The 16,951-nt window shown below is 52.9% G+C and overlaps 1 protein-coding gene across 3 annotated transcripts in view; it reads left to right on the plus strand.

Moving 5' to 3' along the window:
- Positions 1-16,951, plus strand: part of RPH3AL (rabphilin 3A like (without C2 domains)) — a 44,688-nt gene that overhangs the window by 11,803 nt on the left and 15,934 nt on the right. For all 3 annotated transcript variants that reach the window (XR_008311722.1, XR_008311721.1, XM_053274504.1), the window contains exons 2-6: positions 1,566-1,672; positions 3,142-3,285; positions 3,847-3,976; positions 10,910-10,996; positions 13,070-13,244. Coding sequence is in view for 1 of the 3 variants with exons in the window: in XM_053274504.1 (XP_053130479.1) it covers positions 1,596-1,672; positions 3,142-3,285; positions 3,847-3,976; positions 10,910-10,996; positions 13,070-13,244 (613 nt within the window). In the remaining 2 variants the exon portion in view is untranslated. The remainder of the gene's footprint in view (positions 1-1,565; positions 1,673-3,141; positions 3,286-3,846; positions 3,977-10,909; positions 10,997-13,069; positions 13,245-16,951) is intronic.

Genomic DNA, 16,951 nt, shown 5'->3' on the forward strand with positions numbered 1-16,951 from the left:
TGTAAAAAAGCAATAGTTTCATATGAATGGGGGCTTGACGTGTGAGCACTGGAAGAGATTCCCCTTCTTAGAGGATGGAGCCGCTCTGGGAAGAGCAGAAAGTTCTCAGTTCCCTTCCTGGCAGCATCTCCAAGATCAGGCTGAGAGAGACTCCTGCCTGCAACCTTGGAGAAGCCGCTGCCAGTCCAGGTAGACCATACTCGGCTCGATGGACCAAGGGTCTGACTCAGTATATGGCAGCTCCCTACGTTCCTATGTTTATCAGGATGCTGTTGCCTCTTTGCCACTGTTAGCAGGGTGGACGCTGCCACAAAGCACGACGAGCACTTAGAGTTGCCATGCCCCCCGGAATTTCAGGTTCCCCCCGGATATTAAGCATCTCACCCAGATTGCTTAGCCCACCCGGATTCAGCTTTTATTTAAAAAAAAAAAAAAAAAGCTAAGCTCCAGCCCTTGCAGAAGCGGAGTTCGGGAGCGAAACATGCAGTCACTCTTCTGCTCAAAAACTATTTCCAAGCCAATTTAACATAATAACCTGCAAACCAGGTGCTTGGATATGGGAAGCCGGAATCGGGCCACCCTATGAGCATGGTGGCCAAAGTGGGGGGGGGGGCTGGCTCAGGGGTGTCTTGGGAAAACCCCGAGGCAGAAAAGGGGGGAGAAATCCCCATCCAGGGCTTTGTGCTGCCGCTTCCCTCTCTAAGACAGGGCCAAGGCCAGGCGGCTGGTGGGAGCCGCGTGGTAGAAGGCAGATCGCCCTGGCCCCCAAGGCCCCTGGGGAGGAGGGGGCGTTGACGGCAACCAGGCCCGGCCGTCTCTCTGCTTTGCAGGGCAGCGGAACAGGCGTGCAGACACCACTGCTCAAATGATTGATGCCCATGCTTTTTCTTTTTTTTAAAATGGCACTCCGCCTCCTGCAAAATCTATATTTACTGCTGGCAAATGTCACTGCCAACAGAGGCAAATATTGAATATATGTGCCTCTAAATATTTAATAGGGAAGCTCCTGTCAACGGCTGGGGCCCGCAGCACATGGGGCTGGCCGTTGACTTGGCGTGCCCCTGCCCCCTCATTGCTGCCCCCGCCGGCAAGTTCTCCTAGGAAGCTACTGTCAGCTGAGTCAGGCCCTTGGTCCGTCAGGACTGTCTCCACTGACTGGCAGCAGCTCGCCAGAGTCTTGGAGATGCTGCCAGGGATTGAACCTGGGACCTTCTCCATGCTAAGTTGATGCTCTGAACCTGTACCTCGCACAACCACCCTGACTGCTCTGGGAACCCACCAAGAAGTTTTCTCTCTTTTTTTGGTGGGGTAAAGTCAAGTCAAGGGTGCCGTCGAGTCAAGGGAAACAGACCAGCGGGGATTCGAACCGGCAACCTCTGGCTTGCTAGTCAAGTCTTTTCCCTGCTGCGCCATATTTCCCCACATTTCCTCATTTTTTATTTTGCTCTGTGTGTGTGTGTGTGTGTCTCTGTGTGTGTGTGTGTAGGGGTGCACAGCTGAAGCTAAACCACCGGAGCATGCTTTCTAAGAAATTGCATTTCTGTCCCCCCCACTCCTTCCTGCAGGTTTGAGGCTGCCCGCTGAGCTCCCCTGCCATGGCTGACACCATCTTTAGCAACGGGAACGACCAGTGGGTGTGTCCGAACGACAGGCAGCTGGCGTTGAGGGCAAAGTGAGTGTCTGGAGAAGCTTCTCCTGATCATTTTCCAAAAAGAACAGAGACACGCTTATAGATTCCCTGGAAAGTATCATAGGAAGCTGCCCTATACTGAGTCAGATCATTAGTCTGTCTAGCTCAGGATTGTCTTCACTGACTGGCAGCAGCTTCTCCAAGGTTGCATTTAAATCACATTTAATGCACATAATACACAAATTACGAATTAGGGGAGAGAGAAAAAGAATAAGCATTGCCAGTTACAAATCACCAACACCTTATTGACTTTGGAATTTTGCTTTAAAATCTGTGTTCCCTTTTCTCTTCTCTCTGTGCCACTCCGTACTGCTCTCTAGAGAAAGGAAACCCTTGTGAGCACCGAGTTTTCATCTGGCATATAATAATATTATTCCAGTCTCCCCAGGGTAGGCCGCCTTGACTCTCCCATCATTGGGAGCCGGTGTGGTGCAGCGGTTAGAGTGTTGAACAAGGACCGGGGTGATCCGAGTTCGAATCCTTATTCAGCCATGGAACTCACTGGGTGACTCTGGGCCAGTCGTGTATCTCTTGGCCTAGCCTTCCTCGCAGGGTTGTTGTGAGGGTAAACATAAGCATGTACGGGCTCCTTGGAGGAAGAGCGGGATAGAAATGTGAAATCATCATCATCCCCAGCTGCCACAGTTTATCGCTGGAGAGACGAGGTTGCCGAAGCCCTAGAATATCCTGGAAGCAAAAAAGAGGGCCTTGAAAGAGGGTTCTGTGCTTGTGCAGGTCTCTGGAGATCAGCTTGGATTGGGGACGGGGTGGGGGGAACCCTTTGCACAAAGTATAGTTTTTGTGATGGTGGATTGCAAATTCTGATTGCCGGCTTCGGGGACGCTTTGGCCGGGGTGGACGGTGTGGTTGCCTCCTCCCTCCTGAATCAACGCTGGCCATCTGTCGCTTCCACATGGCAGTTTTCTCTCCCAGGGATGTCGGCATAAAATGGCCCGGTAGAGTGTCATGGCAGCTGAGATGAAAGACGGTAAACTGATTTGGAAAACAGCTGGGCCGTGGTTTCAAGCTGCCTGGGTGGAAGAGGAGACGGAGCTTCGGAGGGGGCGGTGGGGGTGCGGGGGAGCGTTGAGTCACCTCTCAGCCATGAAACTCCCTAGGTGACTCTGGGCCAGTCATGCATCTCTCAGCCTAGCCTACCTCACAGGGTTGTTGTGAGGAGAAATCTAACCATGTACACTGGACTCTGGGCTGCTTGGAAGAAGAATGGGATATAAATGTAATTAATAAGTAAATAAGTTAACACTTCTCAAAAGTAGTTTACATAGAAAAAGAAATAAACAAATGAGATGATTCCCTGTCCCCAAAGGGCTCATGATGTTTTTTTTAAAAAGCAATCTAAAAAAGCAAAATTAAAATTAAGCCAGCCAGTTTTGATCAGTCAAGGGGCTTGCTTCAAAGTTGTGCTCTTTCTTTTTTTCTCCTGCTTGCAGGCTCCAGACAGGCTGGTCGGTGCACACCTTCCAAACAGACCGGCAGAGGAAGACCCAGGCGCTGAACGCAAAGGAAATGGAGGTCATCCTGGAGGTCATCCGTAGGGCGGAGAAAATAGATGTTACTGAGCAACAGAGGATTGGGTAGGGCTGCCTGCCACTTCCGGTGTCCTTTTCCTTTAGATTTCCCTCTTTCTTTCTGCTGGACTGACCAAGAACGGCAGCCTTGCTGGAACAGGCCCCTTTCCCCGTTTTCATCTTGAGTCCCCAAATGGCCGAGCGAAAGGGGTATGGTAAGCAGAGACTGGAAGCCTCGATGGCTTGGGGCCAGGGTATCTGCCCGGCCACATCTGCCCATACGTACGAACTGGCCTCCATTCGGCTTCTCGGGCCAGTGCTCACGGCCCCGCCACTAGCAGAGATCCAGCTGGCGGGGACTAGAGGCAGGGCCTTTTGGGTGGTGGCCCCTCGACTGAACTGTGCTCCCTCCCTCAGGGTCCTAAAACAACTGCGGAATGCCCATCTCTCCAGCTGTTGTTGAGCTGCAGCTCTCGCCAGCCCCGGCCGCCCGGAGCAGTAGTGCCCTGGAGGCGGGCAGGCCGTAAATATTTCAAATCAACCGATAGGCTCTGGTTCCTCCTGCGATGCGGATGTTGGGATGGTGGCGGTCAGCTGGGCTGCTCTGACTGAGACTCTCTTTTGCAGGCGCCTGGTGGAGCGGCTGGAGAACATGCGGAAGAACGTGATGGGGAACGGGCTGTCCCAGTGCCTGCTCTGTGGGGAGGCCCTGGGCCTTCTGGGGAGCTCCGCTGTCTTCTGCCAAGACTGCAAAAAGGTGGGACTCAAGAACTCTTCCTGTTGCAGTTTTGGCTTCCTTGCTCCTCTGGGACTCTCCGTGTGGTGCATGTCTCCCAAAACCAAAACAGATCCCACCAGGAAGTTTTTCCCACGGGGCTTTTGAAGGAATGGAGGGGGGGTGCGTCCACATATCGGCCAGATTTACCCCGAAGTCCCTGCAAGATATTCCCCTTAGAGCAGACCTGCTCAACTGTTTTTGGACTATACCACCCATAATCCCCAGCCACAGTGGCCAATAGCCAGGGATTATGGGAGTTGCAGGCCAATATCCTCAGGAGGGCCGACATTGAGCCGCCCTGCCTTAGAGGATGGGTCTGCGGCTCAGTGCTTTGCGTGCAGAAGGTCCCGGGTTCCCTCCCTGGCAGCATCTCCAGAGCTGCTGCCAGTCAGTGCAGGCAGTCCTGAGCCAGAAGGACCAGTGGTCTGACTCAGTAGAAGGCAGCTTCCGTGAGTAGAAGAGTGTCCTGTGCGCTGCCGAAATGCAGAGCCAGTGAAAAGGAAGCCTTCGCCCGGAGCGGTGGTTCTCAAACACCTTGAGGGAGCCTTTTGCGTGTCGGTTTTTGTGCTTTGCAAATGTTTATATCAACTGGCAGTATGGAAATTTGGTAAGCCAACTCTTTAAAAAGACATAGCAGTTGTTGTTGGGCCAAGCGGGCCCGTGCGTGCAAAGCGCTTGTCTTCTCCTCGCTGAGGAATTGCACCCGGTCCCGTGTGACTAACTGGCTCCGAATCGCTCAGGAGCCCTGCACAGGTGTCTGCTCGGGGGCGGCTGTCAATTTCCGTCCACATTTTCCTTCCCAATTCTGCTCTGTTGATGTTCCCATCGGAAACTCCATTTAGTTCGCTAACCGCCAGGCTCCTTCACGCTTGGCGGCACAGGGAAAGCTTTTTAAATTACCAGGAGAACTGATCCTGAAATGGCAGCTCAGCGGTGTGCGTGCCGGTGTGTGGAAACCGCCTGCCGGACAGATTCTGGGCAGAAGGGGCTGGAAAGCGAGTCTCTCGGTGGTACTCAAGGGCAGGGGGCAGACGGGGATGGCTGGGCGGGGAGCCTGGCGGGTTCCTCCTCTTTTTGACAAGACCTAGGAAGGCGCTGCCTTACAGCGAGGCAGACGCTTGGCCATGGCTAGCTCAGGATCGTCTACGGGGTATGGCAGCAGCAGCAGCAGCAAGGGAAGAGAGCTGGGCTTGTGGGAGCAAGCATGGCTTGTCCCCTTAGCTAAGCAGGATCTGCCCTGGTTTGCATTTGAATGAAAGACTGGAAGTGTGAGCACTGGGAGAGATTCCCCTCAAGGGATGGAGCTGCTCTGGGAAGATCAAGAAGGTTCCAAGTTTGCTCCCTGGCAGCATCTCCAAGAGAGGGCCGAGAGAGACTCCTGCCTGCAACCTTAGTTGTACTTCCATTGACTGTTGCTGGTGTGTGTCCTATGTTTCTTTTTAGAATGTGAGCCCTTTGGGGACAGGGAGCCATCTTATTTATTTTATTTCTCTTTGTAAACCGCCCTGAGCCATTTTTGGAAGGGCGGTATAGACATCGAATTAATAATAAGAATAAGAATAAGAATAACCTGGGAGAAGCCACTGCCAGTCTGGGTTGACAATACTGAGTGAGATAGACTCATGGTCTGACTCAGTATATGGCAGCTTCCTAGGTTCCTAACTCCCCGAGATCTCAATTAGGAATCACTTTCTGCTTCTGGGATTCTTGCCCACACATCTTAACGTGTGTCCAAGGCCATAGGGAACTGCTTTCTGCTGACTCAGACCCTTGGTCCATCTAGCTCAGGATTGTCCACTTCCCTGACTGGCAGCATCTCTCCAAAGTTTCAGGCAGGAGTCTCTCCCTGCCCTACCCGGAGATGCTGCCAGGGATTGAACCTGGGGCCTTCTGCGTGCAAAGCAGGGGCTCCTCCACTGACCAAAGGGGCTCTTCCGCTGGCCCAGCCTGGCATAGGAAGCTGCCTCCTACTGAGTCAGACCCTTGGTCCCTCTAGCTTAGGATGGTCTGCACTGACTGGCAGCGGCTCTCCCAGGTTTCAAGCAGGGCACTTTCCGCATTAGACGCTGCCACCGTCTTGCAACGCGTCCGCTAAGTGTGCTTCCGTACTGCCCGCGATCTGACACCACTTGCAGCGAGGTGCCGTCCAGGCTTCTGATGCCCTGTTTCGGGTTTTAGTGCTTCGCCACACCCGCGTTGCAGGAAAGTTGCAGTATTTTTCCATTGTAGGAGTGTTGCAACGATGGTGCTCCAGTGTAACTGGCGTGGTGTGGACGGTTCATGGGGGTGGGGCGATCTGTCCATATCACCCCTTCTCGCTTCGATTTTATTTGTCTCTTTTTACTTTATCTGTTCTTTCTTTTTCTTTCTTTTTTACACTGAGCGAAAGGGGAGCAGCGGGCGGGCGGAGCCTTAAGAGCCGTGAGGCTCTGCCCGGGCTTGCTTTGCTCGCCACTTTCCAGGGGGCAAAGCAAGGGGGACCGCTGCCTTGACTCCCCCGCCATGACCCTCTTCTTCAAAATCCACCCAATCCCCACCTCCCCTGATGTTTATCTAGGGTTCCTCTTTGTCATTTTGTTTGCTTGGATCGCTTGATGCAACTCTGCAGTTAGATTTCTGTTTATGAGAATTTATTTTTTTAAAGACGTCACGCCATTCCCCCGCCCCCTCCGCAACCCCATTGTCCCAAAATGGGGCAGAAGGGGAAGATAATATGGATACCCCCCCGCCTGGAAACCACGTTGCAGCGGACAGCCGTACGAACGGCCACCAGCCTACCACGAAGCATTGAACACCCCTTTACTCGTGGTTGGAAACCGTAGCACCATGCCGTTGCGCCTTGCAACGCTTCTTCCGGTGGAGGGTAGCCATAATCCGGACAAAACCCAGGAGTGTCTCCCAGTTCTACCTGGAGATGCTGCCAGGGGGAGTAGGAAGGCCACTTGGGTGCTGCCTACCAGTGTCCTGAGGTTTCACATTCTTCCCTTTCTTCCTGTTTTGCAAGAGGTTGCCAGTTCGAATCCCTGCTAGTATGTTTTCCCAGTCTATGGGAAACGCCTATATCGGGCAGCAGTGATATAGGAAGATGCTGAAAGGTATAATCTCATACTGCGCAGGAGGAGATGGCAATGGTAAACCCCTCCTGTGTTCTTCCAAGGACAACCACAGGGCACCGACTCGACGACACATTGTACCTTTACCTGCAAAGATGCCCTCTCTCCCAGAGGCATCCCACCTCTGGGATGTGAAACAGGATGCTGGACTGGTTGGGCCTTGGGCCTGATCCTGCAGCACTGCTTTTATGTTCTTAAGAAGATGCTCTGTTTTATGAACAGACTCTCTACGCATCTCTCCCTTCACAGCCCCCTCCACCCCCCCCCGCCATCCCCCAGCTCAGGGCAACCCAGTGCATTAATAACAGGCAGAGACATCAAGGCTGTTATTTACCAGGCTGCCGATAAGCCGCTTGTAATTATGAGTCTCTGTTTTGATGCAAAATTAGAATTTTGAGAGGACCTGAGGGGAGGTTTGAATAAGTGGCATTTTAAGTATCTCTAAATAATCATCTCTGCAAAGCCGCCTCTCCCGCCCCTCCCCGGATCCAAAGGGAAATGTTTTGTTTCCTAAATGATGCTGCAGTTTCTATAGCAAGAGAGGGAAGGGTTTTGGTTTTTTTTTTTGCCCTTAAACACGAAATGTTCTTCTAATGGGTTTAAAAATTCCAGAAGTGCCCACGAGAGGGGAGTGCTTTCCTGCTGCATGCCGCGGAGTGATGGCAGATTAATGGAATCTGTGCATCTCAGTTGCAGGAGGGGAAGGAAGGAGAGAGATGCTGGGCTCCCAAGCAGAATGGGTGCAGAATCGTCTTGGGACAGTCCGTCTTCCTAAAGGGGAGGCTTTTACAGTGGCGGGACCTGTTGTAGGAGTCGAAGACCCAGCAATGGCCGATGTCTTGGCCGTGTGGCCATGCGTGTGTCTTTGAACCCAGGTGTCCGGGGTCCAGTTCACAGTGTGCGTTGGTGGTTCTGCCATGGATAGAGGGTGGCTGATTGATTAAGTGCCGTCAAGTCGCTGTCGACTCTTAGAGACCCCATAGATAGAGTCTCTCCAGGATGACCTGTCTTCAGCTTGGCCTTGAAGGTCTCTCAGTCGTGCCTTCATTACCGTTGTGATCGAGTTCATCCACCTTGCCGCTGGTCATCCTCTTCTTCTCTTGCCTTCCACTTTCCCTAGAATTAAGGACTTCTTAAGGGAGCTGGGTCTTCACATAATGTGTCCAAAATATGATAGTTTGAGCCTGGTCATTTGTGCCTCGAGTGAGAATTCTGGATTGATCTGTTCTACACTCCATTGGTTTGTTTTCCTGGCTGTCCATGGTCTCCTCAAAGGTCTTCTCCAGCACCCAAGTTCAAAAGCGTCCATGCTTTTCCTATCTTGCTTCTTCAAAGTCTGGCTTTTGCATCCATAGTGTAGAGAAAGACAAAATGCAGAAAGCTCTCCATTTGGATGCTGCTCTGTGCGGGGTGGGGGGTGCGTAATGGGGAAGCCCCTCTGCCCACCCCCAGTGCCAAGTCCTTCTAGCCCCCTGCCCAATATCTCTCCCTTGGTTGCTGCCTCACTTCCCTTTAGGAATTTCGGAAGCTGCCTTCTACTGAGTTAGACGCTTGGTCCATCTAGCTCAGGACTGTCTACACAGACTGGCAGCAGCTCTGCAGGGCTTCAGGTAGGGGTTCCTCCCCATCCTACCTAGAGATGCTGCCAGGGAGTGAACCTGGGAACTTCTGCATGCAAACCACACCCCATCCCCAAAGGGGAACACCTTACAGCGCCCCCATGTGGTCTCCCACCCACATGCAAACAAGGGCAGGGTGGCAGGCCCCGCGTAGCAAAGGAGACGATTCGTGCCCGCTGCCCGTCTCTGCCCAGTCCGATTTGTGCCCATCTTCGCCCAGAACAGGAAGTGTCTCCTGCAACATTGGGGCACCCATGTCTGAGAGCCCCCTCTGGGGCACGGGATGTAGACGACATCCTCTCTGGAATCCGTTTGTAGGGCCAGGAAGCGGAACGGCATCTTTCGGTGGTTAAAAAATGAAAGTTGCTGCTGAAGAAGGCCCGGAAGCCAGTTGGGAATCCAGAAATTGTTTTCTTCTCAGGGTTTGGCTTCTGGGTTTCCGGATCCATTGCAGACCAGGTGGCGGCGTTTGCTGATTCTGCAAGCAGAGTGCCCAGGTCCTGCGAGCCGAATATGTAAATCAAGTGACTGATGGCTTGTATACCTGCCGGTGGCTTTCCCTGCAGAAGTTGCATTGCCCGGTTGCCAAGTTTCACGGCCGAGGCTCCTCAGGGCAGGCTGTTTTTAATGGCCTCCCCGTCTCGATCGATGCCTGTTAGCACCATCTGCGGCTGCCGCGTTTCAGTCCGATGCCTTCATTTCTCCTCCAAGCCACGACCACCGGCGTGCAGGAATAGTGCTGTTCTCTCATTAGGGGGATTGATTGGTATCGAATGCCGGCCGTTTCCTCCCTCCACCTTGCATCTCTTTTGAAATATTTCTTCATTTGCCCGTCTCGGGTTTTCCTCGAAGAAGGAGGGACCGGCGAGGACCACGGCCCCCTGGCCAGGCTGGAGTCACCTTATGTGGCCGTGGCCAGTCCCGGCTCTGCATCGCCTGGGACTTTTGGACGCAGCCGGCTTTACTGTGGGTTTACTGGGAGGCTTAACGGCAAACTCGAAGTTGTCCCCCCAAACCGATGCAAATAGTGGCATTTTTTACCCCGGATATAAATCGGGCTACGCTCTAACTCCCAGTGAACAAGCCGAATTGTGTGTGAGCTGCTTCCCAATAACCCGCAGGGACTTCTGGGTAAATCTGGCCGATATGTAAACGCACCCTCTCCATTCCGGAGGAGATGTGAGTGAAAGGGCGTCAAAAGCCCCGTGTGAAAAACTTCCTGCTGAGGACTGTGGGGCAGTTTGCATAAAGTTAAGGACAGCCCTGCAGGATCAGGCCCAAGACCCACCCAGTCCAGCACCCTGTTTCCCACAGTGGCTCACCAGATGCCTCTGGGGAGCCCCCAGGCAAGAGGTCTGTGCATGCCCTCTCTCCTGCTGCTGTTGCTCCCCTGCAACTGGGATTGAGAGGCATTGTGCCTCTGAGGCTGGAGGTGGCCTATATAGACACCCGACTAGTAGCCATTGACAGACCTGTCTTCCGTGAATTTATCTAAACCCAACCAGGCCTGGCTGCCACCACATCTTGTGGCAGAGAATTCCACCGGTTGAGCATGCATTGTGTGACAACATACTTCTTTTTGTCGGACCTAAATTTCTTGGCAGTCCGTTTCATGGGATGACTGAACACGTGCTTCGCGTCTTTGCACCCCACAGTGCCTGTCCTGCCCTCTATCCCTTGCACACACACACACAGAGCCCCAAGTGCTTGAAGGCCCCTCCGATGCTGGAGGCAGCCCGGAAGCCTCTCGGAACTCCTTGGCCTCCCCCTCCCTTCAAAGCTTCTGAAACCAAGCCCCCTCTTTTGCTACCTGATAATGTGGCTGGTTCTGGGGTGGATTTCGAATTGGCCCGTCCAGCGGCTCCCTCCCTGCGGTACCTGAGGAAGGCCTTGAGGCCACTCACCCCGTCACAGTCCTGGGAGGACAGAGCCACCCCGTGGGTCGGCTTTGAGGTGCGCCCCGGCGGTATGCTGGGCCAGGGGGCTTCACGGCCCCCTTCTCCCTCTTGGTTCTCTGGCCTGGCAGCACGGCTGTGAGACGCATCCTGACCACCCAGAACGTCTTCGCTCCCCGCCCCCCCCGCCCCCAGCTTTGCTTGCTTAACAGAACAGAACATACTTTATTTCAGTCATTGACCAGAAACAGCTTGCTTAACTCTTCTTGTCTCCCCCTCTTCCAGAAAGTCTGCACCAAGTGTGGCATCGAGACCCCGGGCCCCCAGAAGCGGGCCCTCTGGCTGTGCAAGATCTGCAGCGAGGAGCGAGAGGTGGGTCTGCGGCGGGAGAGGGCCCCACCCCACCCCAATTCTTTTCCTCTTGTTTCTCCTTTCCGGCCCTGTTCCAGGCCTGAGAGCAGCCCGTACCATTTTTTGCGTGCTGGTCCCGCTTTTCCTGCAAGAAGCTCTGTTCGTGGCCCGCCTTATGCTTACAACCACCCTGCCAGGTAGGCTGGCTGGGGGAGAGCAACTGGCCAAGGTCACACAGGGAGGTTCCTGACTGAGGCTGCTGGGGGGCAGGGTCCCAGCTGCAGAGAGCTGCCTCCTGTAAGTTATTTCCCTTAGAGCACAGGGGCAGAACCTCAAGCAGGACGACCCCAATTCAGTTCCTGGCAGCCTCTCCAGGTAGGGCTGGGGGAGACTCCTCTTGCCCGGAGCCTTGGAGAGCCGCTGCCAGTTTGTGCAGGTAGTCCTGAGCTAGAGGGAGCAAGGGAGCAAAAATGGTACGGGCTGCTCTCAGGACTGGAACAGGGCCGGAAAGGAGAAACAAGAGGAAAAGAATTTTTGGCAGTGCTCACACATGGAGTCTCCCATCCGAATGCAGACCTGGGCAGACCCTGCTGAGCAAAGGGGACCCTTCATGCTTGCTACCCGTAGACCAGCTCTCTTTCCCGAGCTTTTTAATCTCCCCTGCCTTGGAGCCCACGAGCGTAGGAGTTGAGGCAGACCGGCAAAAAGAATGCAATTGCGACGCTTGTGCGGGTGTGTAATGAAGCAAAGGGGGAGCTTGCTTAATTTCCCTGCTTGTCTCATTTCTCCTGCTGCCGCTTGGCTTTTGCAGGAGGCGGAGGGGGCACACTGAAAGGAGTGTGCCGGCACACTCTGTGCAGTGTCATTAGCAGTAATGTGCGTCTCGGTGCGCATGCGAACAACACGGAGCTTGCCCGGCTTTGGTGAGAAAGGAGGTTGGGGCCTCAGATGCTCCGTGCATTTTGCTGTGGTGCTGCACAAGTGCGGAAGCTGGCGTTTGGGTGTGGAATTGAGGGTCCAGAGAGTCTCGGCTTTCGTTTTTAAAAAGAGTCAAGTTTCTAGCTCTCAAGGTGGATCAGGGGGAATGTTGTCTTTTGCTTAGCTCCTTGCCCCTCTTGGTGACTAGAAGGAGTGATGCCAGCTGAGCAAATCTGTCTGTCTATTTGTCTATCTACCTATCAATCATATTTCTGTACCGCCTGATATGTACCTCTCTAGGCAGCGTACAGAGTTTAAAATAATTAAAAATCAACACAGATTAAAATACACAAACCGATAAAAGCAGTAGCATGAAATGGAAACAAAAACAGTAGCATAAAACAATTATTAAAACAAATGATTAAAATTAAAATGTTTGCATGAGGAGCTTTTTAAATTTCTTTTATGTTTGTTCATTTAACATATGTGTATCCCTGGAACATCAGGGCTACGAGGGCGCTTGATGAGATTGCTCCTGAGCGGCCATATAGGGTTTGCAGATCTCAGCTTCCTTGGTTCTCTGAGGAACTTTGAGGGACGAAGCGAGTAAAAACGCTGCTGGAGGAATGCCAAGACAGAAGCCGACTGAGCACGGTTGCTTGTCCATGTTCAGGAGTATACAGTGGCGATAAGGGCGGCGAAATCTATTCATTTCTCCACACTTATTGCATCAGTACTTTTCCAAATCACCCGTTCCTTGCTGGGAAGGGTTGATTCTGGTGACCTTCCGTCAGGCCGCTGTGACAGGTTTGCTAGGTTTTTCGCTGATGAAGTTGCTCGCCTTCGTTCGGAGATGGATTCCAATGGCTCAGTACCCGTTGAGGTCATAGAGGCTGGGCCTTGTGATACTATCTGGGATGCCTTTGAGCTTGTTGAGGCTGATGATGTGGACAAGGTGGACCATTGCCTCCTCCCACGCAGGATGAGATGATGCCTTTCAGCATCGTCCTAGATCGCTGCTGTTTAATCAGCTTGTCTCCTGCACCTGTTGGACCTCTGTCTTCTCTGCTTTCTTCTGCTTCCCTTTCCCCTGTGTTCCAATTTAGTCCTTTTTAATCAATCACGGTGCTTCTGATGGATCTACCAGTGCTGGTGGTTGTCGTCTGTTCATTTTAGGTCTGGAAGCGGTCCGGCGCTTGGTTCTACAGAGGGCTACCCAAGTTCATCTTGCCCTTGAAAAACCCCAGCAAGCCCCCAGAGCCGCTCCGGAGGCCTCCCCACGTGGGGCCGCCAACGCCAGACGCCAAGGGCCTGTCTGCAAGCCGCTTGTATACCTGGGCCAGAGGAAGAGGTCAGTTTCCCTTGCTTGCTCATGGGCAGTTATCTTTAGCAGGGGGAGAGCAACTGGCTGTACAGGGGCTGTTGCTGGTGTCTGCCTTATGTTTCTTTTAGATTGTGTGCCCTTTGGTGGACAGGGGGCCATCTTATTTGTGCATTATTTATTTTTCAACTGCTTTGTGAACTTTGGTTGAAGAGCGGTATATAAATGTTCGCAGTAGTAGTGGTTGTGTTTGTGGTCATGGGAGCAAAGGGGGCCATCTCTGAGTGTTTGCCTGCCTGCCTCTCCCCTGCCTTGTCCTGGGCATCTGAGATGCAGGAAGCTGCCTTAGCCTGAGTCAGACTTTGGTCTAACTAACTCAGGAGAGTCTGCACTGCCTGGCAGCAGCTTCTCCAAGGCTTTGGGCAGGGGTCTCCCCCAAACCTACCTGGAGATGCATCCAGGGACTGAATGCAAGGCCGGCGCTCTACCGCTTAGCTGCAGCCTTCCTTGGTATTGGAAAGCCTACTGCGTCTCTGTGCATGGGTGCTCATTTAGTTATAGCTCGTGATAGACCCCATGCTCTGTGAGTTTATCCAGTTGTGTTTGGCCTTTAAAAAGGCACCTAAACTGCTGGCACGCCATCTCAATGAGATGGCCTCGGAACTTTATTGCCTTGACATTAGCCAAATATCAAACACTTTCAGTAAGTGTATGCGGCCCTCTTTTTCGCATAGAACCCACCAAACACCTCTCCCGCCCCCAGGGTTCTTTGCACTCATCACCATTAATAGAGGCAGCAGAAATGCTTCATTTTGCTCATCGGGTTCTCTCTCCCCGCTGCCCGCCCTCCTTTCCAAGATCAATGCAGCGAAATGAGTTCTGTTTGATTTCTCTCTGCGTGTAGGGATTAGCGGCCCTTGCTGGCCGCCTGCTTTTCTCTTCCCCACCCCACCAAACAGCTCCAGTGCCACTTATTGAATCGCTGCAGGCAGAGGTTGGGCAGAGAGAGTTGCCGGCTTGTTCTGATGTCTGGGGCGGAGCTTCTGCAGAGGGCGAGGCGTTGCGGGAAGCTGTGTGGGATCTCTGGGTTTTATTGGGGGGGGTCAGTTAAGCCTCCTCCTCAGTGAGGAGTGCAAGAAAAGCCCCCCTGGATCCAGCCAAAAGTCCACCCAGTCCAGCAACCTGCCTCTTGCAGTGGACAACAGACCTCTGCTATTTGTGTGCAGCAGCTGGAATGCTCAGGTATACTCTTTTGGAATCTGGAGGCTCCACTTAACCCCTTTGCCATGGGTAGACCTCCCCCTTCTAAAGCCTTCTCAGTCTAGGGCAGAGCTTCTCAACTGTGGCCCTCCTGAAGATGCCGGCCTACAACTCCCATAATCGTTGGCTATTGGCCACTGTGGCTTGGGATTATGGGAGTTGTAGTCCAAAAACAGCTGGGGGGGTGCCTAGGTTGAGCAGGCCTGGTCTAGGGCGATCAACTGTTGTGGCAGGGAATCCCATGAAGGAATCATGTGCTCTCTGTGTGAAAAAGTCCTTCCTTTTTGTCTTGTCAGTTTCTATGGCTAGTCAATTTTATTGGAGCCCAATTCAGACATTATGCTGTACGAGTGTATCTGTACACTTGTACATGTGTTTGTGTGAATGTCTGTACCTGTGTGCATTTAAAAAGTGTACCTGGATACAGGCCCTTCAAATGCTGGATACACATAGGAAGTGTACTTGTGTGTGTGTGTGTGTGTGTGAGAGAGAGAGAGAGAGAGAGAGGAGAGCTGGTCTGGTGGTAGCAAGCATAACTTGTCCCCTTAGCTAAGCAGGGTCTGCCCTGGTTGCATTTGAATGGGTGGCTTGATGTGTGAGCACTGCGAGAGATTCCCTTCAGGGGATAAAGCCGCTCCAGGAAGAGCAAAAGGTTCCCAGTTCCCTCCCTGGCAGCATCTCCAAGATTGGGCTGAGAGAGAGATTCCTGCCTGCAACCTTGGAGAAGCCGCTGCCAGTCTGTGAAGACTGTCCTGAGCGAGATAGACCAAGGGTCTGACTCCGTAGACGGCAGCTTCCTATGTCCCTATGTGTGTGTGTCCCTCTAGTGTGGTCCTTTGCTGCCTCCTCTCCTCCTTGGCACCGGTGCTTGCTCAGCAACTCGTGGCCTTGCTTGTTTTCCGACCACGCACGATGTGGGGGCTTCGGGGCACTGGAGTTGGTGGGAAAGGCCTCTTTTGTTGGGGGTTATTGTTTGGAAATGTGGGAGGAGGCAGTGTGCAGCTTACTTAGAGGCACGTGGGCCTTTTGCTTTGCCGGTGGTGAGCAAGCCGTTGCCACGGAAACCCTGCTCCTGTTCTAGGCCTCAGCCTCTCCTTGATGGATCACCCGGGCCTGGAATGACAGCGGCGGTTTGCTGGGTTTGTGATGGCCTCCGTTGTTGTGCAGCAACATGTGGGTCCAGGGCTTCAGAAGGGCCTGGCTGGATGAGACCAAAGGTCCACCTCGGCCAGCCTCCGGCTTCCCACAAGGGCTCAGAGAAACCTATTTGGACATGACATTGGACTAGTGTCTGTGCCCGTGACAATGTGCTTGTGTGAATGGCTGTTTTCGTTTTAAATTGTGGACCTGAGTACAAGCCCCCTCGAATTGGGGGCACAGAGAGGGAAGCCTGAACGTCCACCCTGATCCAAGATGGCGGATGCATGAACATTTGAGGTGCAAGAGGTCTAACTTGTGGACCTCGATTTGAACCAAATCTAGTCCAGATGTAGAGACAGTGAAAGGAAAGTAGGCTGATTAGTTCTTACTAGGACAACTGGTTTTCATAAGTTACGGACCTGAATGTCCCTCCTGCTTAGATAGGCCAAGCCCAGGCCTATGACTCTCACAGAGAAGCAACAAGCCACCCCCTCTGCAAGCGAGTAATTCTGTTCAGTCAAGAGGGATTGCACGTTCATATCACACGCGGCGCAGCGATGTGGCAGAACTACCTGCTCAAAACAGAGACTCCGGAGGTAAGGCCAGAACAGTGCATCATGCAGAGACACTGACAGAAGCCTCTTGGGTCCTTTGGATTCACAGAAGTCTCCTTAAACGTTTTAAATGTCATTTATTTCTCGCACACTCGCAGTTTTCCCGCAGCTCAGCAGCATGCTCCGGTGGCTTGCCGTTTGGGAATTAATGTATTTGTGCCTGGTAAATGACTTTGGCAATCGGTCGGGGAGTTAATAATGCTCTATTTTGGGTGTTCTGGGCCTAGATTCCTGCATTAAAATAGCTTCTGGGGCTCAAACTGAGGCTGGAAGAATCACTGGGGGGCAGCCGGGTTGTCTGTCCAGTGTCAAACAGCCTTGTGTAACTATAAGGGGAAATGTCTTCCTCCTGCCCTCCCTTCTCTTCTCCCCCCTGCTGAAGCGCCATCTCCCCCATCAAACAGCTGGCAGCTAAATTAGTTTTTTCCCCCCCCTCCCAAAATGGTGTTTAAATAGCAGAAGTGCTTGCAGATTTTCACTGTGAAGTGGGAACAATTTTCCAATTCAAATAGCACCCTTAGATGTGTGTCAGCGAAATTGAAGCTTGTTCGTTTCACATGTCTCACTTTCTCCTCTCAAGGACTGAAATGGCAGCAGCGCCAAAAAGAGTGTGTGTGCGTGTGCGCGTATCGGCCGGGGCCGGGGTGGGTGGGTAACGTTTAATGAGTCCTGCGTTGGCCTAGTCAGCTCTTGGTCTTGGATTGTTCCCTTCAAAACAATGAA

This window comes from Hemicordylus capensis, chromosome 12, assembly GCF_027244095.1.
Source record: "Hemicordylus capensis ecotype Gifberg chromosome 12, rHemCap1.1.pri, whole genome shotgun sequence".
Lineage (NCBI taxonomy): Eukaryota > Metazoa > Chordata > Lepidosauria > Squamata > Cordylidae > Hemicordylus > Hemicordylus capensis.